The following is a 23,479-nucleotide window of genomic DNA, read 5'->3' on the forward strand; positions in this document are numbered from 1 at the left end:
GGTGATGAATCTGTGGAACTCTTTGCCGCAGAAGGCTGTGGAGGCCAAATCACTGAGTGTCTTTAAGACAGAGATAGATAGGTTCTTGATTAATAAGGGGATCAGGGGTTATGGGGAAAAGGCAGGAGAATGGGGATGAGAAAAATATCAGCCATGATCGAATGGCGGAGCAGACTCGATGGGCTGAGTGGCCTAATTCTGTTCCTGTGTCTTATGTCTTATGTCTATCTGCAACTCCTGTATCTTAGTATCATCTGCAAACTTGCTAATCAGACCCGCTACGTTTTTTTCAAGTCATTTATGTATATTACAAAGAGCAGAGGTCCCAGTACTAATCCTTGCGAACACCACTAGTTACAGATGTCCATTCGGAAAAACACCCTTCCACTGCTACCCTCTGTCTTCTATGGCCAAGCCAGTTCTGGATCCATCCAGCTAGTTCACCCCTGACCCCATGTGATCAAACATTTGGACCAGCCTGCCATGGGGGCTCCCGTATCGGACACCGGCTGTGCTTTCTGCGGGGGGCGGGGTGGGGGGAGGGGGGAAGGGTGGGGGCCTGCCAGAGCCAGGGGAGTGGAGGGAAGGTGGAGGGACAGTCCGCGCAGCCGTGGAGCCCTGACATGACAGGGGCGGTGCCTACGCACCGAGCCCCATTACAGTGGCCATCTCGTTGGCCACCCACCCCGGCCCCTGGGTGGACGCCGAGAAAACGGAAGTTTGGTTGGGTGCCCCCGCTCCCCAGCCACCCTACTCAACTGGCGTCAACCACCGGGGGACCACCCAGGGCCACACTGACGGCAGTCCCCAGTGAGGGCCATCAAACGGTGGCCCTGGCAGCATGGACAGGCACCAGGACCGGGAGCACTGACGGGGATGGAGTGCGAGGGTGGGGTACATGCGTTGTTGGGGTGCGCTGTGACAACTGGGGCCACCATGTAGCCCATGGTACCTGGTTGTGCACGGGTGTATGCGCCATGATAACATGTTTCCCCTCAACCCCTGCAGATAATCATGTTTGGTCAGCAACCAGCGAAGTTGGCCGCCGTGAGTGGGGGCGGCTCAGAGAGGTGGCGGAGGCTGCAGCAAAGGAGCGGGCTGCAGAGGGGCAGGTGCCAGCCGCTCAGGTTGTAGGGCCGGCCGCCCGACAGGACGAGGAGGAGGAGGAGGTGGTGCCAAGGGGGCGCCAGATGAGACACGCATATACCGCGACCACATGTCCTTTGAGGAACTCCCGGACAGGGCGTGCAGGAGGAGGCAGCAGATGAGCCGGGAGACAGTACACACCTGGCACCGTGTGGGAATGGGGGAGGACACCCGCTCCCGGTGGCCATCAAGCTGACGGTAGCCCTCAACTTTAATGCGACGGGGTCTTCCCAGTCGCCAAGTGGGGACCTGTCCGAGATTTCACAGGCATTGGCGCACAGGTACTGTTATGGGTGAGGCGTTTTCAGAACCCCAAAATGTATCATGGAGTTCAACCAACCTCTCCCTTTACTGTATTTGTTGCTTTTCCGAGCACACGGCTTGTTCCCTAGGTGTGGGATTACAATTATGGACACGTGGGTTTTTAAACACAAAACACTGTTTATTCCATGAACTCAACTTTACATCTTCAATAAATATTGGACCTCTTAACACCCCTTACTTCAAAGAAAATATTGCAACAGTAAATAACTCCTTAAAATGTTCCTTCAAACGGCCAAGAGACTTAACATCTTTAAACAAAAACACATCAGGTTAAAGGCTTCACTATTATAAGTTTAAATCACCCAAATGATCCAGAGGTAGTCTTTCATGGCAGAGATCACAGCAGATCCAACTCACTGCAAACACAGACACACACAAGCTCTTTTAAACTGAAACTAAAAACCTGCAAAATTAAACTGCAAAATGGCTGACCTGACCTCAGCCCCACCCACTCTTTGACATCACTGTTTTCTTAAAGGTACATTGCTTCAACATCCATGTCTTAAAAGTACTCTCACATGACAGTACATTTGCGCCGTTATGGATGCCCTGTAGGCCCTTGCAGACAGGTATATCCAGTACATCCACCAGAGTGCCCGGGCAGCAGGCTTCGCTGCCATCACTGGGATGCCCCGGGTTCAGAGGGTAATCGATGGGGTGCATGTCGCCCTGCGGCCACCGGTGGAGTACAGGCTGCTGTTCACAAACCGTAAGGGGTATCACTCCATGAATGTTCAGGTGGTCTGTGACCACCAGGTGAGGACCCTGCACGTCTGCGCCCGGTACCTGGGCATTGTACATGATTTGTTCATTTTGGCACAATCTGTGATCCCCGAAATGTTCGAGGGACGCCTCCCCCCCACACCCCCGGCTGCGGGGCTGGTTGCTGGGCGATAGTGGTTACCCGTCGCAGTCGTGATGACGCCATGATTGAATGGTGGAGTGGACTCGATGGGCCGAATGGCCTTACCTCCGCTACTATGTCTTATGGTCTATGGCCTATACAGAGGCCACAGACCGTCACGGAGACCCGATACAACGATGCCCATTGTGTGACCAGGAGTGTGGTGGAGAGGTACTTCGGGGTCCTGAAGATGCATTTCAGGTGCCTGGACCGATCTGGAGGGGCCCTCCAGTACGAGGCAAGGAGGGTTGGCCGTATCGCTGTGGTCTGCTGCATCCTCCACAATATAGCCCAGCAGAGAGGCGATATGCTGGAGAAGGATGAGGAGGATGGGCAGGCCTCGTCAGATGAGGAGGATGAGGGGAGGGGGACAATGAGCGGGACATGGGGGCTGGCCAGGTACAGGAGGTCGCACAACGGAACCGCCAGGGCCAGCGAGCACGCGACGGAGTGATAGGGGAGGGGTGGGGGGAGGGAGGGGGCTACACAGTCCACCCACTGGGCCTCATTCGTCCAACATCCTTCACTCCCAGTGGCCATCACTCACCGCCCTACCCCCACACCCATCAGACAGAGCACAGAAGCAGGTATCAACGGTGTGAACATGTGTTTATTCTGAACAATAATATACAGTCTGTGCCCTAGTCCCTTTAGCTAAGCTGTGCTCTGCACCCATGCCAACTTAACTGGTGTCTAACTTTCTGGCCTTACGGGCCCTAACACTACGTGTTGGTGGTTCCCCAGACGATACAGCAGGAGTGGAGGCGGACTGCTGTGACTCCTGCCCTGTGATGAGGGTGAGGGTGAGGGGATGAGGGGTGAGGTGGTGAGGGTTGTGTTGAGGGGTGTGGGGTGAGGGGATGAGGGTGTGGGGTGAGGGTGGTTGGGGTGAGGAGGCGTGGGGTGAGGGGGTGTGGGGTGAGAGGGTGTGGGGTGAGGGGTTTTGGTGTGAGGGGTTGGGGTTTGGGATGTGGGGGTGTGGGGTGAGGGGGGTTGGGGTATGGGAGGTTGAGGTGGGCACACATTTTTTGTGAGGACTCACAACCAGGCAGGGGAAGGTCTCACTTTGTGGCGCGCCGCCGACTTCTGCGTCGGCGACCTCTCTCTCCTCCGCCCCACCGACAATGCCTAGTGCCCTTTGCTCAGGCACGGTGAGGGGATGCAGGTCAGGTGGTCCCCCACCGGTCTTCTCCCGCTCCCGGCGGTTGTGCGCAGCCTTGTCCAGAGGTTGGGTATCTATTGGCATCAGTGGCCAGGGCACCCGGCCATTGCAGCTGGCATGGTTTCAGCCATGTGGGTCAGGGTGGGGGTCCGACTCTCCCGTGGGGTCGGGGGCAGGTCACATGAATGTGGGGGTTAGGAGGGTTAGTGCCAGTGACACAGTGCTGGGTAGTCACCCGAGCCGTCCTGAGGAGGTTGTGCAGTTCTTTTCTGCACTGGTCTCCAGTCCGGGCCACCATCCCGACGGCGGCTCCCACCTGCTTCCATGCACGGCGAACTATGGCGCCTACTGACCTCTGTTCCGGCCCGGGTCATAGTATCAGCCTTCTTTCCTCCACGGTGTCAAGGAGAATCTCCAATTCGGCGTCCTGGAAGCACAGCGCTGCCCTCCTTGCAACCACGTTGGCTGCGGCGCTTGTGAGTGTGAGGGGGAAAATGCTTTATGTGCAGCCGCGGCGTCGCATCAATCACGGATAGGCGAATCGACCGCCGGTCCGTTAACAGCCTGTTGTGGTTCTTGATATGCCCGTGCTAGCCCCTTTACAGTGTCTGAATAACTTCACCTGGGGACCCGATCACGCCGTCGTGAAACTCCACCGTTTTTACGACGGCATCAACACTTAATCTCCAGAATGGAAAATTCAGTCCCCTATCTCTGAGAATCTTTTCTAACAATTTCACTATCACTGGCCTATAATGGCTCGGATTATCCTTGTAATACTTTTTAAATAACGGTACCACATTGGTTATCCTCCAATCCTCTGGGATCTCACCTGTGGCCAATGAGGACACAAAGATTTCTGTCAGAGTGTTATGGGCCAGGGTTTAGAGAATCCCAAAGTGTATCATGGAGTTCACCTGACCCAAAACTTTTAATAGATTGTGGAATGGGGAGCACACGGCTTACTCGACAGGTATGGTACAGCAGAAAATGGACCAGTGGTTTTTAAAACAAAACAATGTTTATTCTATGAACTCAAGTTAACCTTTTCAAAACAAACAGTGAATATCTTAGCAACCATTAATTCAAATACACCCCCCAAAGAATACAACACTAAATAACCTGTATGCTGTCCTTTTTACCATCCAAAAGACTTAACAAGCCTTCAAACAGGAGCACATTAGATTTATATTCAGTACTGAGATCTTTTTTACAATTCTGAGTTCACCCAAATGATCCATAGATAGTCTTTGGATGGCTCAGATCAACAGCAGTGCAGCTCACAGACACCCCAGCTCTTCTCGAACTGGAACTAAAAAAGCAGAAGTGGAGCTCAGCTCCACCCACACTCTGACATCACTCCAGTAACATGAGCAGCTCCATTTCTTAAAGGTACATTTCTTAAACACCCATTTATTAAAGGGTACTCTCACATGGCAAGAGGCCCAGCGATTTCATCTCTTGCCTCCCTCAGTAATCTGGGATAGATGCCATCTAGCCCTGGGGATTTGTCTACCTTAATGCTTTTTAACACACCTAACACTCCCTCCTTCGTAATAAAGACCTGTTCTAAAGTGTTTACACATCCCTCTGAGACACCACCAATCAATGTGTCCTTCTCCTTCGTGAATACCAATGCAAAATACTCATTAAGGACCTCACCTACTTCCTCTGGTTCTACACATAATTTCCCTCCTTTGTCCCTGAGTGGACCAACTCTTTCTCTAGCTACCCTCTTGTTCCTAATACAGGTCATCTTCAGGAGAAAGGCAGTGTATTTGTCAAACTTGGATTTAATCCGCTTAGATTTTTTCTCTTTACAAATTTAGAGTACCCAATTCATTTTTTCCAATTAAGGAGCAATTTAGCGTGGCCAATCCACCTATTCTGTACATCTTTGGCTTGTGGAGGCGAAACCCATGCAAACACGGGGAGAATGTGCAAACTCCACACGAACAGTGTGGAGCTGGGATCGAACCTGGGACCTCAGAGCCATGAGGCAGCAGTGCTTAACCCGCTTAGATGGCCTTCTCACTTCTGGTTCAATTGTTGTGAGTCCCACTTTGTGATTTATGGCACTCATTTAACATAGGCAGATAGTTCAGTGCTGTACTAACGGAATGCTGGAGATGCTGAAGTGTATTTTAACCCAACCAGCCCAGTATTAACCGGGATGTGTGGAGTGGGGCTGCAGGCATACAGTTAAAATCAACTGAGTGATTTATAATTATAATAATCTTTATTGTCACAAGTAGGCTTACATTAACACTGCAATGAAGTTACTGTGAAAAGCCCTTAGTCGCCACATTCCGGTGCCTGTTCGGATTCACAGAGAGAGAATTCAGAATGTCCAAATTACTTAACAGCATGTCTTTCAGGACTTGTGGGAGGAAACCGGAGCACCCAGAGGAAACCCACGCAGACACAGGGAGAATGTGCAGACTCCGCACAGACAGTGACCCAAGCCGGGAATCGAACCTGGGTCCCTGGAACTGTGAAGCAACAGTGCTACTGTGCCGTCCGTAAGAGTGCTGATTTCTAGCCTGGAGTCTTACAGCACAGGAGGCATTGTCTTTGGAAGAGTTGTCTAATTAATCCTACTCCATCATTTGTTTCACCACAGCCCTTTGAAGTAAACATTCAATTCCCTCTTGAAAGTTACTACTAACTCTGCTTTCAACACTCTTTCAGGCAGTGCAGACCAGATCGTAATAACCTGTTGCACAATAGAAAACTTATTCACCCTCCCTTCACTTTTTTGCCAATTCTCATAAATCTGTGTCCTCTGGATCCTCATCTTTCTGACTAGGAAACAGTTTCTTCTTATTTATTCCATGTATTCTTCATTTTTCCACATGTATTGCAGGTGGAAAAACTTTCCACCTGTGCTTTCGTTTCGTTGGTGCTCCTCAAAAGAGAATGAATGAAAATGCAATGTGGAACAACCTCTGTCAAAATGTTTTTGTCTCCCAGGCCTTACAGCTTCGTCTGCATATCATGAATTACAAAGCAATAGATAATACATTCCTGAGCACCAGTGGAAAGGAAGGCGAAAGTGTCAGCGAGGTTGTTTCTGAAGCCGATTTTGGTGAGACAGGAACACAGGAGCCACCCACAGGTACTGTGTAGACCATGAGAGATTAGGAACAGGAGGTAACCCACTGACCCTCAAACCTCTTCCACCAAATGATGGTTGCTCTGCATCTAACCTTTTACCTGCCTTGATTCTGTACCCCCGACCTAACAAAATTCTGTAAATCCCAGAAATAAAAGCAAAATACTGGGGATTTCAAATTAAAGCAGAAAATTCTGGATACACTCAGCAGGTCTGACAGTATCTGCGGGGAAAGAAACCAATCTGACTCTTCAAACAGTAACTCTATTTCTCTCTCCACAGATGCTGCCAGACCTGAGTTTTCCAACATTTTCTGATTTGTTTTTTCTATAAATCCTTGTTTTGAACAGACAAAATTTGAACAGCTTTTGGGGGAGATTGTTCCAGATTTCCACTACCCCTTGCATGAAGAAGTGCTTCCTGACATCACCCTCTTAACAGCGAAGTTCTGATTTTAAGGTTATGCCCATTTGTTCTCTACTCCTTTGGCAGAACAGTTTTCCTCTTATCTACCAGATCAACTCCTTTAGCCATCTTTTAAAAACTCAATTAGATCACCACGAAATCATCTATATTCAAGAGAGTGTTATCTATGTAAACTGTCCTCATAATTTAACTCTTCAAGCCAGGTATCATTTTGGTGAATCTGCATTGCACCCCCACCAAGGCCAATGTATCCCTCCCGATGGTGCAATGCAGTACTGAATGCAGTGTTCTAAATAACTATAATATAACATCTACTCCTTTCTATTCCATCCCACATGTAGAAATGCCAACTTCCCACTTGCATTTGAAATTATCTTTTGTACCATTCAACAACTAGACACCACTTAATTACAGGTGAATAGACAAGAAGTTCTGCACCAAAACAGATTATGAAAAAAAGAGAGCTGGGTAGGGAAAAGTCCATTCCAAACACATCTCAGGGTTCAGTGATGACATGAAATAAAATAGAAAAATGATCCTGTATCATGTTGACATCATGAGAAACCAGAAATACAGCACTTTTCTCTGAAACACATTTCCACTCATTGTAACTAATTGAAATCTTGCATTACTGACAGATCGAGAGGAGAGGAGATTTCAGTCGGGCAGGAGCAAGGAATCTCTGTGAGTCCAACTCTGGGCTTTCAGCAAAAATTATATACTGTTAAGAAAAGGAACAATAAAAATTAATTCCACTGGAAATGGGAGGTGGACAGTTCTTTGTGTCTGTCTTTCTTTGTAGGCATCAAAAGACAATTGGTAAACCAAGACTATTGGGATGACATTGCCTTTCCAAAATCCTGCCAGTTCCACTCCAGTTGCTCACTGCATACTGTGTGCCTGCATGAAACTGGCTTCCTAGAGTTTCATGACTGGATATCCACCTGTGCTATTTAAAAGGCCAATTTCCTTATAGTCATTAACTGAGACAATGGTCTTTTGGGAAATTGATAGTTTTGAAAGACTGCTATTGCGATTACAGTACAGTACAGGGCCCGTTTAGCTCAGTTAACTGGACAGCTGGTTTGTGATGCCAATTCCTATACCGACTGAGGTTATTCATGAAGGCCTCGCCTTCTCAAGCTTGTCCCTCGCCTGAGGTGTGGTGACCGTCAGGTTAAATCACCACCAATTAACTCTCCCCTTCAAAGTTGAAAGCAGCCTATCGTCATCTGGGACCATGGCAACTTCACTTTTAAAAGATCTTTGTTACTCTTGTGCTATGACAAGAACACAACAAATTCCATCCAGTCCCAATGAGGGAACTGTCTCTGCATTGCTGAAAGTATCACTCATCAATACCATAGGAACTGCCCAGAGTCGAGAATGTATCGAAGGGGCAATAAAGGTTCACTGTGATCAACACCACAGGAAATCTATTCGTATAATTAGAACCAGATTTGTTATATTTCTGAAGAAATCTTTACGTTTTCAAGCTCAACCAAGACTTGGAAGGCCTAGTCATTCATTACATTTGTACATTATTTTGAGTATTTGATACTTAAAATGACAAAGTATCAAAAATACAAAAGGGAAAAGTAATAAAAATAATCATCTTTATTAGTGTCACAAGTAGGCTTACATTAACACTGGATTTGGAATTTTGATTTTGTTGATTGTCACGTGTACCAAGGTACGGTAAAACTATTTTTCTGCGAGCAGCTCAACAGATCATTAAGTACTTGAAAAGAAAAGGAAATAAAAGTAAATACATAATAGGGCAACACAACATAATAAATGTAACTACATAACACCAGCATCGGGTGAAGCATACAGGGTGTAGTGTTAATGAGGTCAGCCCATAAGAGGATCGTTTAGGAGTCTGGTAACAGCGGGGAAGAAGCTGTTTTTGAGTCTGTTCATGCATGTTCTCAGACTTTTGTATCTCCTGCCCGATGGAAGAAGTTGGAAGAGTGAGTTAGCCGGGTGGGAGGGATCTTTGATTATGCAGCCCGCTTTCCCCAGGCAGCGGGAAGTGTAGATGGAGTCAATAGATGGGAGGCAGATTCGTGTGATGGACTGGGCTGTGTTCCCGACTCTCTGAAGTTTCTTGCAGTCTTGGGCCGAGCAGTTGCCATACCAGGCTGTGATGCAGCCGGATAGGATGCTTTCTATGGTGCATCTGTAAAGGTTGGTAAGAGGTAATGTGGACATGCCGAATTTCCTAAGTTTCCTGAGGAAGTATAGGCGCTGTTGTGCTTTCTTGGTGGTAGCGTCGACATGGGTGGACCAGGACAGATTTTTGGAGATGTGTACCCCTTGGAATTTGAAACTGCTAACCATCTCCACCTCGGGCCCGTTGATGCTGACAGGGGTGTTTTCAATACTTTGCTTCCTGAAGTCAATGACCAGCTCTTTAGTTTTGCTGGCATTGAGGGATAGATGGTTGTCACTGCACCACTCCACTAGGTTCTCTATCTCCCTTCTGTATTCTGACTCATCGTTATTCGAGATACGGTCGGCTATGGTCGTATCGTCAGCAAACTTGTAGATGGAGTTGGAACCAAATTTTGCCACACAGTCGTGTGTGTACAGGAAGTATAGTAGGGGGCTAAGTACGCAGCCTTGCGGGACGCCGGTGTTGAGGACTATTGTGGAGGAGGTGTTGTTGTTCATTCTTACTGATGGTGGTCTGTGGGTTAGAAAGTTGAGGATCCAGTTGCAGAGTGGGGAGCCAAGTCCTAGGTTTTGGAGCTTTGGTATGAGTTGGGCTGGGATTATGGTGTTGAAGGCGGAGCTGTAGTCAATAAATAGGAGTCTGATGTAGGAGTCCTTGTTGTCGAGATGCTCTAAGGATGAGTGTAGGACCAGGGAGATGGCGTCTGCAATGGACCGGTTGCGGCGGTATGCGAATTGCAGTGGATCAAGGCATTCTGGGAGTATGGAGGTGATGCGCTTCATGACCAACCTCTCGAAGCACTTCATTACGACTGAAGTCAGGGCCATTGGACGGTAGTCATCGGCATGATGGTGGTCTTCTTGAAGTAGGTAGGGACCTCGGAGCGGACTAGGGGCAGGTTAAAGATGTCCGTGAACACTTCTGCCAGCTGGTCCGCGCAGGCTCTTAATGCACGACCAGGGATCCCGTCCGGGCCCGGCGCCTTCCGAGAGTTCACTTTCAGGAAAGCCGATTTGACTTCGGAAGCTGTGACGGTGGATATGGGTGTGTTGTGGGCTGCTGGGCCAGTCGTCAGCGGATCGTTGGTTTCCTGCTCGAACCAAGCATAGAATGCATTGGATTCATCAGGGAGGGCTGTGCTGCACGCTGGAGATACTGCTCGGCTTCGCTTTGTAGCCCATTATGTTGTTTAGGACTTTCCACAACCGCCGAGAGTCTGTAACGCTAGTCTGTGACTCTAGCTTGGTCTGATATTCTTTCTTGGCATCTCACTTGGCCTTGCGGAGGTCGTACCTGGATTTCTTGGATAGGTCAGGGTCGTCTAACTTGAATGCCTCAGACCTGTCCTTCAGTAGGGAGTCAATCTCGCGATTGAGCCATGGTTTCCGGTTGAGGAACGTACGTACTGCTTTCTTTGGCACGCAGTCGTCCAATGAAATTACTGCAATGAAGTTACTGTGAAAATCCCCTCGTCGCCACACTACGACACTTGTTCGGTACACTGAGGGAGAATTCAGAATGTCCAATTCACCTAACAAGCACATCTTTCAATGCATGACACTCTGGTTTCTTCTGACCTAGAGCCAGGAATTTATAAGTTCCCATCAATGTACAAACTTCCAACAGCAGTTAAACTCTAATTGGCCTCATGATCTTGTTAATCATAGTAATAAAAGGAATAGGCCAGGTTGAACACAGCAGGTCTTTATCAGAAAGGTAACAGGTTATATATCACGCGGCATAATATTCTTGTCACTGTAAATTATGCTTTCATTCACCTTGCTGTGATTAATCCCGTAGAGCATTCATTCGCATACTCTAAAATATTTACCTGGTACCCACCGGGGGCTGGTTTAGTTCAGTTGACTGGGCAGCTGATTCGTGATGCAGAGCAAGGCCAACAGTGTGGGTTCAATTCCTGTACCGGCTGAGGTTATTCATGAAGGCTGCGTCTTGTCAAACCTTGCCCCTCACCTGAGGTGTGGTGATCCTCAAAGGGGAAAGCTGCCTTAGGTAATCTGGGACTATGACAACTACTTTACCCACTAGTATCTCAGTATTAAGGTTTGGTGACTGTGTTTCCCCCAGTGAGTGGTTATTAATGGTTTACCATTCAGGAAAATGTTTATTCTGACTGCAGTTCTTAACATTAAAACAGCAAACTTTTACATGTAATCCATTTCCTCACTGTTATGGTTGTTATTTCTGCCTGCAGGGTGAGTCTCACAGTATTCTGTGTGACGAATACACAATTTTCTTAAATGTGGCTCATTGAGCTTTCATAGATTCAGAAGTTTTAAGATTCATAACCATGTTTCTTTCAGGTCGGAAATGCTATTGGGGAGTGATACTTTCCAAACATTCAGCATACTTGTTTGAAGAGGGAATTAACCTTTAATTTTTTTTTGATGAAGCATAGCAAACTCAAAACATTAAGCTGTCTTTTCTGATCACAGTTGCTGAACATTTAGCAATTAAAATAATGTCAAGAGAAATTGAGACAACACACACAGTTTGTATGGTCACAGCTCAGAAGAGGCGTATACTTTGAAAATCAGTAAATTGTTAACTTGGTCCTGTTTTCTCTTTGTGTGTAGATAATTCCCAGGATGTTGACGAGAATCAGTCCACAGATGTTAAAATGTCACAAGATCATTCAGCTGAAGAAAAATGGACTCGTTATGTAAGGTATTTAAATGTAAATGAGTAGCTCGTCGTTTCAAGGTAACTCTGGGTCTCAGCTACATCATCCAATTTTCTGCAGTTCTGCTTTATTGAATATGATTAACTGCTCGGCTGGGAGAGAATAGTGAAATTGATCTGGATGGTAACTCAAAACAGGCGGTAATCAATTTTCAGCCTATTTTTACACCCTGTCCAAACTCCATTTCCCTTCACGAGTGCTGGTTTCCTTTGCCAGTGCAAGTGCAGTGAGAGAAATAGCCCTCGATCTAGAGCACATCTCAAATCGAGGGGGGGCGTAGTCATCCAAATGATTGGGATGGCACATCATGTCCCCAAGGGCGCATTAATCCAGTGACTGAGGGTAGGGTGTGAGATCTGTTGAGGCTGAAGAACAGCAGGATACATCTTTTCCTTTGCTGCAAAGAGAGTAACCCATGGGTATTTTAAAGCTACCAATCCCCTTCTAAGGAGTGAAAGATGCATCAAAAGTGTAATTTCTCCTTTCTCCAAATAATGGATGGCCAATATTGTTGTGAAGCACTCACTAGTTCTCAGACTGTCCTCAGTGACATATTTTCTTTCTGATATAACCTTAGTAATGGGCAGCACGGTAGCATTGTGGATAGCACAATTGCTTCACAGCACCAGGGTCCCAGGTTCGATTCCGGCTTGGGTCACTGTCTGTGCGGAGTCTGCACATCCTCCCCGTGTGTGCGTGGGTTTCCTCCGGGTGCTCCGGTTTCCTCCCACAGTCCAAAGATGTGCAGGTTAGGTGGATTGACCATGATAAATTGCCCTTAGTGTTGGGTGGGGTTACTGGGTTATGGGTATAGGGTGGAGGTGTTGACCTTAGGTAGGTGCTCTTTCCAAGAGCCGGTGCAGACTCGATGGGCCGAATGGCCTCCTTCTGCACTGTAAATTCTATAATGATAATGTTAATCCTCTTTTGTTCTTCTTCACCGCCTATTAAGAACAGATAGGAATGTTTCATTCCCAGTCCTGCCTCCTGCTGAAACCAAGGCTGCGATCTACCCGAATGGGGACAGAGTCCCGTAGCGGGTGTTTCCCAGCACTCGCTGCGCCGAGAAACACTTGGCTATCTATTGCCCATCCATATAGATCAGGAGGCCACAGAGGGGAACTCCTCGACGAAGCTGCACTTAGCCCCGTTTTCTGGACTGAGTAGCTGCGCTCACCAGAACTCCTCAGTGCAGTGAGAGATTGGGACGTTGTGTATATATGACGCCCCGCCCTCTCGAGGCCCTGACGTGACACAAACCCCACAAGCACCAAATCACTATAAGGAGATCCCAGGCACCCCCCCTCCCCTCCTCCCAGACCCGCACATAGCGCCCCTGGCCCAATCACCTAGGTGCAGAAAATGCCAACTTGGCACCTTGGCATTGCCCGTACCAGCCCCACCTGGCAGTGCCAGGATATCCAAATGGCACCATTAGTGCCAGGGTACCACACTGCCCAAAGGGCATGCCGGCCTCCAGTCCCCTGGCAGACCCTCATGAGTGCCGTGCTGACTGGTCCCCATTTGTGGTGACCAGTACTGATTGACCCTCACCCAAGGCGAGGGAGTTAGATTTCATGCTTTGGGTAGATCTCGGGATTGCATATTCTCATTCTAATATGCAGATTTTTCAGAAAGTGATCCCGCCCACAATGGGTCAGATTCACATTGTGACGTCTTGCGAGATCGCATTAGATCTCACGAGGCGTGGCGAGCCGGGTAGATTCCGGAGGTTGGGATCTACCGGTCGTGTTGCGCCGCACCACACTGCCTTCAGGCACAAAGCAACTGGTAGATCCCACCCAAACTTTCTGTTGACACTATATCACGTTCTTTAGTGCTTTTGAATCCCAGTTTTATTCTTAGCAAAAATGAAAATGGACGGAGCTGGCAAGGACCATTCCCATCCATCCACCTATCCCAGAGTCAATAATTTCCATACTATATGCTTGGGGTACTGTCTCGAGTACTTGTTTGCAATTTTGCAAAGTCTATTGGTGTTGGGTAAGATTTCCCTGTGCCCGCACATTTTCCTGTAATTACTTACTTAGATCGAGATCCTCGGGTCCTATGCTGGACAATGGACAGTAAGGCTCTGCCACCTGCCTTGGCCCATTGCAACCTCTTTTTCTCCAGTCCAGGTGGTGTCCTGCTCTTGACCATCCTCCTTAAATATACTTTGTCAGTCCTTCTTTGGCTGTCCCCATCTTCTTTTTCCATCTAGTGGTCTCCACTCTACTGCCACTCTGTTCCTGCCAGTCTCAGGCATCTCTCCGTCACAATATCCTGAAGCTAGTCTCAAGCCTGGTTGAAAATGAGGAGGGTTGAGCATGGGTCTAGTACCCTGACCCTGTGAAAATCCATCACCACTACAGAAAGAGCAAGAGGGAGCCATATATGTAATTATTAGTGACATGTAATACCCCAACTTTAATTTTCAAAATTCCCTCTTGAACATAATTCACCAACTAATGGTCCCTCTAATTCTGCCTTGCTGTGCATGAATTGTTTATCACTAATGCTTAGTTCTGGACTGTCGCACAGCTTAGAGGGAGCATTGTTCACCACCCTCTTTATGTGTTTACATTCCCTCTCATGCGCTCAACCTTTTGCCTCAAGTTACAGGGTTTGGGGATTTGTTGAACAATTTATTTGGATTCATTTGGAAAATGCTGTAGATTTTTTTTCTCCAGTGTAACCATTCCCTGTTTAAATGCAGGATGGTAAGATGATGAAGTTATGTTTGGGAGAGGGGTCGTTATGGGTGCGTGTGTTGGAAATGGAATATAATATGAGCCAAAGTTTACAGGAAACAACACAGGAGAGAAATCTGGTGGTGCATGCCTAATTATATTAGTTACAGCAGATGGTCTCTATCTAGTGCTGAACATCCAAATAAAACTTTCAGCTTCTTACAGTTTTGTGGTAGTACCAGGTATTGCGGTACCTGAGAGGCTGATGACCATTGGTTAGACCCAGGAGTCTACCATTGGCTGTATTACGTAGCTCCGCCCTGAAGGCAGAGTATAAGAGATGGTGCCGTCCCAGCAGCCTTCAAAGAACAAAGAACAAAGAAATGTACAGCACAGGAACAGGCCCTTCGACCCTCCAAGCCCGTGCCGACCATGCTGCCCGACTAAACTACAATCTTCTACACTTCCTGGGTCCGTATCCCTCTATTCCCATCCTATTCAGGTATTTGTCAAGATGCCCCTTAAATGTCACTATCGTCCCTGCTTCCACCACCTCCTCCGGTAGCGAGTTCCAGGCACCCACTACCCTCTGTGTAAAAAACTTGCCTCGTACATCTACTCTAAACCTTGCCCCTCTCACCTTAAACCTATGCCCCCTAGTAATTGACCCCTCTACCCCGGGGAAAGGCCTCTGACTATCCACTCTGTCTATGCCCCTCATAATTTTGTAGACCTCTATCAGGTCGCCCCTCAACCTCCGTCGTTCCGGTGAGGACAAACTGAGTTTATTCAACCGCTCCTCATAGCTAATGCCCTCCTTATCAGGCAACATTCTGGTAAATCTCTTCTGCACCCTCTCTAAAGCCTCCACATCCTTCTGGTAGTGTGGCGACCAGAATTGAACACTATACTCCAAGTGTGGTCTAACTAAGGTTCTATACAGCTGCAACATGACTTGCCAATTCTTATACTCAATGCCCTGAAGCTGCTGGGGAACAAGTTCTAGTAGATTAAAGCCTTCAGTTATGAAATCACTTCGTCTTGAGTGTAATTGATCGCGCATCAAGTTTAAAGCTGGATTTTTGATCCGGTTGGGAAACGCAAGTTGGGAATGTATTCTGGTCTCAATCTTGCCGCCCACGAGCAAACAGTCAACAGCCCTATGTGAGAGTGCATCCGTTAATTGGTCTGGAGGTGATATTAGTAGCTAATTAGCACCCTTAGAAGCACAAACGAGGCAGGAGTGTGGGCACAATTTAAGCAGACCATTGGCTGCCATTTCACTGCTGTTACTTCAGCTAGACTGGAAGAGCAGAGAAGATTGGAATTCAAGAATGTCTTAAGAGAGCTGGGAGCTGGAATCTGGACAAAATCAGCCCCATGTTTCTCTGATGTTAACCTGGAGGTCCTCCCGGAGGCTGTTACCTTGAGGAGGGAAGTCCACTTCCTGGAGGGTGGCAGGAGGTTGCCACTCACCCAGACTAATCAGGCCTGGATGGAGAGAGGTGACACAGTCAGCAGAAGAGGTCTGGTCCACAAAGAGGTCTGGTCCACATAGTAATGACAAGGGGAATCCGGCGAGTTCACAAGGAGCCGTTTATGCAGCTTTGCAGCAGCACACGCATAGGGCCCCGTTACACATTACCGGGCCCTTACTTCTTTCTGTCGAGTACTACAGATGCCGACCTATTATACAAATTCTCGTTAATTCCCAATCCAATCAGGACAAGAGAACAATTATCCCCAGCTGGATGAACCTCATGCCGTCACATGCAAGTTATTACAGTTCGATCCAGCCGGAAAAGGTCCAACAGGATTCATGCCATAAAGTGTAGCCTTGACCGATCTGAGATGCTGATAGCAAATGGAATTTGCAGGATACACAAGTTACACCACATAAGGTGCTCCTCTCAATCATTCTAAGCACCAGCAATGAATGAGGTAGTCACTGAAGAGGATCAGGGTGCCACCCACCACAAGGCTCCATCAACTCTTTGTCTTAGAATCATAGAATTTACAGTGCAGAAGGAGGCCATTCGGCCCATCGAGTCTGCACCAGCTCTTGGAAAAAGCATCTTACCCAAGCCCACACCTCCACCCTATCCCCTAACCCAGTAACCCCACCCAATACTAAGGGCAATTTTGGACACTAAGGAGCAATTTAGCATGGCCAATCCACCTAACCTGCACATCTTTGGACTGTGGGAGGAAACCGGAGCACCCGGAGAAAACCCACGCACACATGGGGAGAACATGCAGACTCCGCACAGACAGTCACCCAAGCCGAGAATCAAACCTGGGACCCTGGAGCTGTGAAGCAATTGTGCTAATCACTGTGTTGCCGTGACCCCTCTAACACAGGGAGTATCCCTTCAGCGATACCCAGGGATGGATGCTGCCTTTGCAATGATGCAGGTATGAGCAACTCTGAAGATGTCGGCACTGGCACCTCCATGAGAAGAATAACCTTTCAGCGGGATTCACCGACCCCCAGCCGGGTCGGAGAATCCCTGGGGGGCGGCGCGAATCCCGCCCCAACGCCGGCTGCCGTATTCTCCGGCGCCGTTTTTCGGGCAGGGGCGGGGTTCACGCCACGCCGGTCAGGGGCCATTGGCAGCGCCCCCCCCCCCCTGGAAATTATCCGGGCCCCAATGGGCCGAGTGGCAGTCCATTTTTTGCCTGTCCCACCGGCCTGAATCACTCAGCACACGCACTGGTGGGACCTGGCAGGTACGTCGGCTGGGGCAGTCCTCGAGGGAGGGGATCCGACCCCGGGATGGGACCCCCACGGTGGCCCAGCCCGTGATTGGGGCCCACCGATCTGCAGGCGGGCCTGTGCCATGGGGCCACTCCTTCCTTCCGCGCCGGCTGCTCTAAGGCTCCGCCATGGCCGGTGCAGAGAAGAGAACACGTCGGTGGTTCCGCGCATGCGCGAGATCACGCCGGCCATTTGGAGCATGCGCAAACTCGACGCCGGCTGGAGCGGCGCCAACCCCTCCGGCATCCACCTAGGCTCCGAGAAAGTGGAGGTAAGTGGAGAATTCCACCTTGGGGGCCTGTTGATGCCGGAGTGGTTGGCGCCGGTTTTCCCGCCAGCGTGGGGACTTCGTTCCCGGAAAGGAGAATCTTGGCCTTTATGTTCCAGCTGCATGCCAAGACAAATGAGCAGGCTCCACCTGCTCCAAAACCACAAGGAAATCAATACAGAGAAGTGACTGAATGAGAAAACCACATATCATGCAGAGCACTGAGTAGACCTTTCATAGAATCCCTACATATAGAATCCCGACAGTGCAGAAGGAGACCATTTGGCCAATCGAGTCTGCACCGACCCTCTGAAAGAGCACCCTACCTCGGCCCAACCCCCACATTATCCCCATAACCCTACTTAGGGCCAATTTAGCACAGCCAATCCACCTAACAGCAGACCTTTGGACTGTGGGAGGAAACCGGAGCACCCAAGCAAACATGGGGAGAAAGTGCAAACTCCACACAGATAGTCACCTGAGGTCGGAATCGAACCCAGGTCCCTGGCACTGTGAGGCAGCAATGCTAACCACTGTACCGCCCCCGTCTTTGGGGGGAAATTTGAGTCCCACAGAGTTAGTTAACAGAGAAAATCTCTGGGAAGATGTGCATCCTTCATTGGCAGTCAGAGCTTACATATTCTGGGCTGCATCTTCAATCCAAGCATTAGCACAGACAACTAAGAGTAGTGCCATATTGTGCCATTCACCCTGGGTCAGAGGGGCTCAGTTGAAACTTGCCTGTATCAGATGATCCCTGCCAATCATGACATCCTGACAAGACCCTCAAGTCTCATGCCCAACCTGGCCACCTCACTGTGAAGCTGGGGCACCTTGGTTCTCCACATCTTCCATTGCCACCTCTTCTACCGCATGCTGCTCCTCCTTTCCTCTGATGGACTTTGCCCTTTCAGGGCCTAATAATTCTAGTCAAGATCTATCCGTCTCTGGACAGCAATGTTATCATAGGGAGTGCAGCAGGCCTCTACAATGAGTAGTGCATATTGCAGGACCCTATTGAACCAGTCCAGACACTGGAACTGCATCTTCAGAACCCCAATGGCCTATTCAATGGTTGTTCTGCTGAGCAGATGGCTTTGGTTGTGTTTCTTCCATGCCTTTGTCTGGGGCTCATGTCGAGGGATGAATAACCGTGGCCGGAATTCTCCGTTGGCAGGATCTTCCCTCTGCCGGCAGCGCTCCCACACCCGTGGGTTTCCCAATGTTGTGGGGTGGCCACAATGCGAAATTCCATTTGCCGGCTGCCGGCGAGGGCGTGCCATGCAGGAAAACAGGGCTGGCGGACCGGAGACTCCCGTCCCATGTCGTTAAGGGATATCACTAGTTCCCGAGAATCCATCCATAGAGTTTGGGAAGAGCAACAGAAGCCTGGACTGTGGGAATATAAAGCAGTCCCATCTGTTCTTGTGAATCATGGCAGCTGCCGGGAAAGCAAGTGCACATATCTTATTAGGGTGGCACGGTAGCACAGTGGTCAGCACTATGGCTTCACAGTGCCAGGGTCCCAGGTTCGATTCCCGGCTTGGGTTACAGTCTGTGCAGAGTCTGCACGTTCTCCCCGTGTCTGCGTGGGTTTCCTCCGGGTGCTCCGGTTTCCTCCCACAAATCCTGAAAGACGTGCTGTTAGGTGATTTGGACATTCTGAATTCTCCCTCTGTGTACCCGAACAGGCGCCAGAATGTGGCGACTAGGGGATTTTCACAGTAACTTCATTGCAGTGTTAATGTAAGCCTACTTGTGACACTAATAAAGATTATTATTGTGATCACAGACAGGAAAACATTGAGAGAGTGTAAGTGTTTCCTGTTGTTGGATCTGAATGGCCAGTTACTGAGTGTCTTAAGAGCCACATAGTTACCCTGAACCTGGGGAATCAGAGGTGGTGGCAAAATCCACTACCTTCTGTGCCTGCAAGGCCCTATCTGTGTGGAATTGAATATACAGTCGAACTTTGGAAAGTAGAGCATCAGTGGCTTCGGGCTGCAATGACATGCTGTCATGTACACAATGCCATCAAAGTTGGCAGCTGGTCTTTGAAAGGAGCCAGAGTTCAAGGCCACAGATACTTTGTCAGCTGCTGACAGAGTTTAGAAATCAGTGCTGTGAGGTTTGAGGTGTTCCAACACAAGGGCACAGATATCCATGACTATCCACCTGGTGACTCACTGCCTCCTGTGCCAATGTTCTCAATCATCTTCAGGTAGCTCCATCTTAGCCGGTAGATCCAATGCTGAGCATTTGGCCGGCTAAATTGCCCCTTGGTGTCCAAAAAAAAGGTCAGGTGGGCTTACTGGGTTACGGGGATGGGGAGTGGTGCGTGAATCTCGATAGGGGGCTCTTTTAGAGGGTCGGTTCAGACTTGATGGGCCGAATAGCCTCATCTGCACTGTAAGAATTCTCTGATTCTATGTCTTTCGTGATTGTCATCTCTCTCTCCTGCCTCCATGAAGCCTGGGGTAAGCACTTCCTGTGGAGGGTGTTGCTCCTCACCACCACTGGGCCCAAAATCTAACAGTCATGCCCATGTTACCAGCTGCAGCCTTCCGGTGAGCAGGTGACCCTCGCCAATTTTACTTGGCAGCCTTGCTCCCTCGCTTAAGTCACCGCAATGCCAGGAAGATGGTGACTCCCCTGTCCTGCCCAAACGCTTAGTGCCTACTAACACCATCAACTGCGCTGAGCCAATGGCATTGCTCTCCCTTTTATGGGACCCTAAGGGGCAGCACGGTAGCATTGTGGATAGCACAATTGCTTCACAGCTCCAGGGTCCCAGGTTCAATTCCGGCTTGGGTCACTGTCTGTGCAGAGTTTGCACACTCTCCCCGTGTGTGCGTGGGTTTCCTCCGGGTGCTCCCGTTTCCTCCCACAGTCCAAAGATGTGCAGGTTAGGTGGATTGGCCATGATAAATTGCCCTTAGTGTCCAAAATTGCCCTTAGTGTTGGGTGGGGTTACTGGGTTATGGGGATAGGGTGGAGTTGTTTACCATGGGTAGGGTGCTCTTTCCAAGAGCTGGTGCAGACTCGATGGGCCGAATGGCCTCCTTCTGCACTGTAAATTCTACGATAATTCCCTGGAATGTCCAAGATTGGCTTTTCACTGTGTGTCTGCCTCCATTCTGCCACTCATACTACCCCAAGAAAATGCTAACAGGTCCCTAAACAAGCTCCCACTGAACTCCTTAACCACCTTAACTGACCTTCACAATGGATCGGGCAGAATTGCAGAGCCATTCTCCACTGCTCTGCTGAATCCGACTAATGCCTTTTTCGTTGTTGGAATACTGGCATGCAAATCAGCACCAGTATTTCCCATACTTCCATCAGATCCAAGTCTAATGTTTTCACCCTGCATGGGCACGGCATGTTGTTGATTTTAGCAAACACAAAAAAAACTGTTTTCACTGGATGGAGGGTGAATAACCAGGGGATACAGATATAAGCCAATTGACTAAAGAACCTGAGGGGAACTGTTTATTTTAATGCAGCAAATTGAGAACATGTTGCCTGAAAGTGCGTTAGTGAAAGCAGCTTTATCAGATACTTTAAACAGGAATGGGATAAATACTTGAAAGGGAAACATTTGCAGGTTAACAGGGAAGGAGAAATCAGTGGCCTGTAAACCTCACCTCTCGTGTATCCAAGATTTTTATCATTGTACTTTGGCAGCAGTGCCTTTAGCCACCAGGTTAACGCCATTTTAGCCATCAAGACCATAAACACCGAAATTCTCTTCCGATGCCTCTCGGCCTCATCAACTCTCTTTTCCATTAAGATGCTCCTTAAAACCTATTTCTTTGAATGGATGTTTGGACACCTGGGGTGAGATTCTCCGACACCCCGCCAGTTGGCGGGCCCCCCCGCCCCGCGATTCTCCAGCCCAGATGGGCCGAAGTCCCGCTGCTAGAATGCCTGTCCCGCCGGCGTGGATTAAACCACCTCTCTTACCGGCGGGGCAAGGCGGCGCAGGCGGGGTCCTGGGGGGGGCGCGGGACGATCTGCCCCGGGGGGTGCCCCCACGGTGGCCTGGCCCGCGATCGGGGCCCACCGATCCGCGGGCAGGCCTGTGCCGTGGGGGCACTCTTTTCCTTCCACCTTCGCCACGGTCTCCACCATGGCGGAGGCGGAAGAGACTCCCTCCACAGTGCATGCGCGGGGATGCCGTGAGTGGCCGCTATCGCTCCCTCGCATGCGCCGCCCAGCAATGTCATTTCCGCGCCAGCTGGCGGGGCACCAAAGGCCTTTTCCGCCAGCTGGCGGGGCGGAAATCAGTCCGGCGTGGGCCTAGCCCCTCAAGGTTAGGGCTTGGCCCCCCAAGATGCGGAGGATTCTGCACCTTTGGGGCGGCGCGATGCCGGACTTATTAGCGCCGTTTCTGGCGCCGGTCAGCGGACATCGCGCCGATACCAGAGAATTTCGCCCCTGTTCTCATATATTTTTATGTAAATTAGCATCAATATTAAATAAAAACAAAAAATGCTGGATAAACTCAGCAGGACTGGTAGCATCTGTGGAGAGAAACAGAGTTAACGGGTGCAACTAACCAGCCAGGTCCTGCCGGAATCGGGATGGGACACGGCTGGTAGATCCTGCGGGTTTCCAGACAGTTTTAAGCCTCACGTGATCTCGTTAGATCTCTCAATCTGGATGCTACCCACAATGGGCGAGACCCAGACTTGCAGATTTAAGTGAGTTACTTCTGCCGACGCCGGGGACTTCCGGTGATGTCTATAGTAGAGGGAGGAGGGCAGCACGGTGGCACAGTGAGTTAGCCCTGCTGCCGAGGTCACAAGTGAAATGAAATGAAATGAAAAATGAATGAATGCAATCCTGGCTCTGGGTCACTGTCCGTGTGGAGTTTGCACATTCTCCCTGTGTCTGCATGGGTTTTGCCCCCACAGCCCAAAGATGTGCAGGTATGGTGGATTGGCCACGCTAAATTGCCCCTTAATTGGAAAAAAAAATGAATTGGGTACTGTCATGTGAGAGTAACTTTAAGAAATGGGTGTTTAAGAAATGTACCTTTAAGAAATGGGTGTTTATCAGTGATGTCAGAGTGTGGGTGGAGCTAGACTGTCTGTCAGCTTTTTGCTTTCGTTTTAGGTTGTTTGCTGCAGGGTGTGTTTTAGCTTCATTTTCCGAGCTGGATAGCTGCAGTCACAGCCAGTATTAGTCTCTCTCTCTGTAATCTAAAAACTGTAAAACGATCCTTGGTGATTTAAAACTAATAACTGCTCTCAGTAGTGACTTTAACTTGACGTGCTTCTGTTTAAAGGTTTTTTTTAAGTCTTATGGATGTTAAAAGAACAGCTAAGGATTTATTTTTTAATAAACAATTTTATTGAGGCATTTTTGGCATAGTAAACAGCAACAGTACAGAACAGTGAGCAAAGAACAATAAACATAGTGCAAAACCCGGCTCCCATCCCACAAGGACCCGCCTGATTAACCCCCTTACCTACGTTACCCTAAACCCCCCCTCCCCCCCCCCCCCATCACTGACGATTAATTTTCTGCGAAGAAGTCGACGAATGGCTGCCACCTCCGGGCGAACCCTGACAGTGACCCTCTCAGAGCGAACTTAATTTTCTCCAGACCGAGAAAGCTCGCCATGTCCGATAGCCAGGCCTCCGACTTCGGGGGCTGTGAGTCCCTCCATGCCAGCAGTATTCGTCACCAGGCTACCAGGGAAGCAAAGGCCTCTCTCTCCTCCTGGACTCCCGGGTCCTCCGAAACCCCCAAAATTGCCACCTCTGGACTCATCACCACCCTTGTTTTCAGT

General features: G+C 49.2%; 1 protein-coding gene across 4 annotated transcripts in view; it reads left to right on the forward strand.

Moving 5' to 3' along the window:
* adgb (androglobin) overlaps window positions 1-23,479 on the forward strand; it is a 612,248-nt gene that overhangs the window by 544,035 nt on the left and 44,734 nt on the right. For all 4 annotated transcript variants that reach the window (XM_072504722.1, XM_072504733.1, XM_072504728.1 and 1 more), the window contains 2 exons: window positions 6,510-6,654; window positions 11,854-11,944. In XM_072504722.1, the coding sequence (XP_072360823.1) occupies window positions 6,510-6,654; window positions 11,854-11,944 (236 nt within the window). The remainder of the gene's footprint in view (window positions 1-6,509; window positions 6,655-11,853; window positions 11,945-23,479) is intronic.

Source organism: Scyliorhinus torazame, chromosome 1 (genome assembly GCF_047496885.1).
Source record: "Scyliorhinus torazame isolate Kashiwa2021f chromosome 1, sScyTor2.1, whole genome shotgun sequence".
Lineage (NCBI taxonomy): Eukaryota > Metazoa > Chordata > Chondrichthyes > Carcharhiniformes > Scyliorhinidae > Scyliorhinus > Scyliorhinus torazame.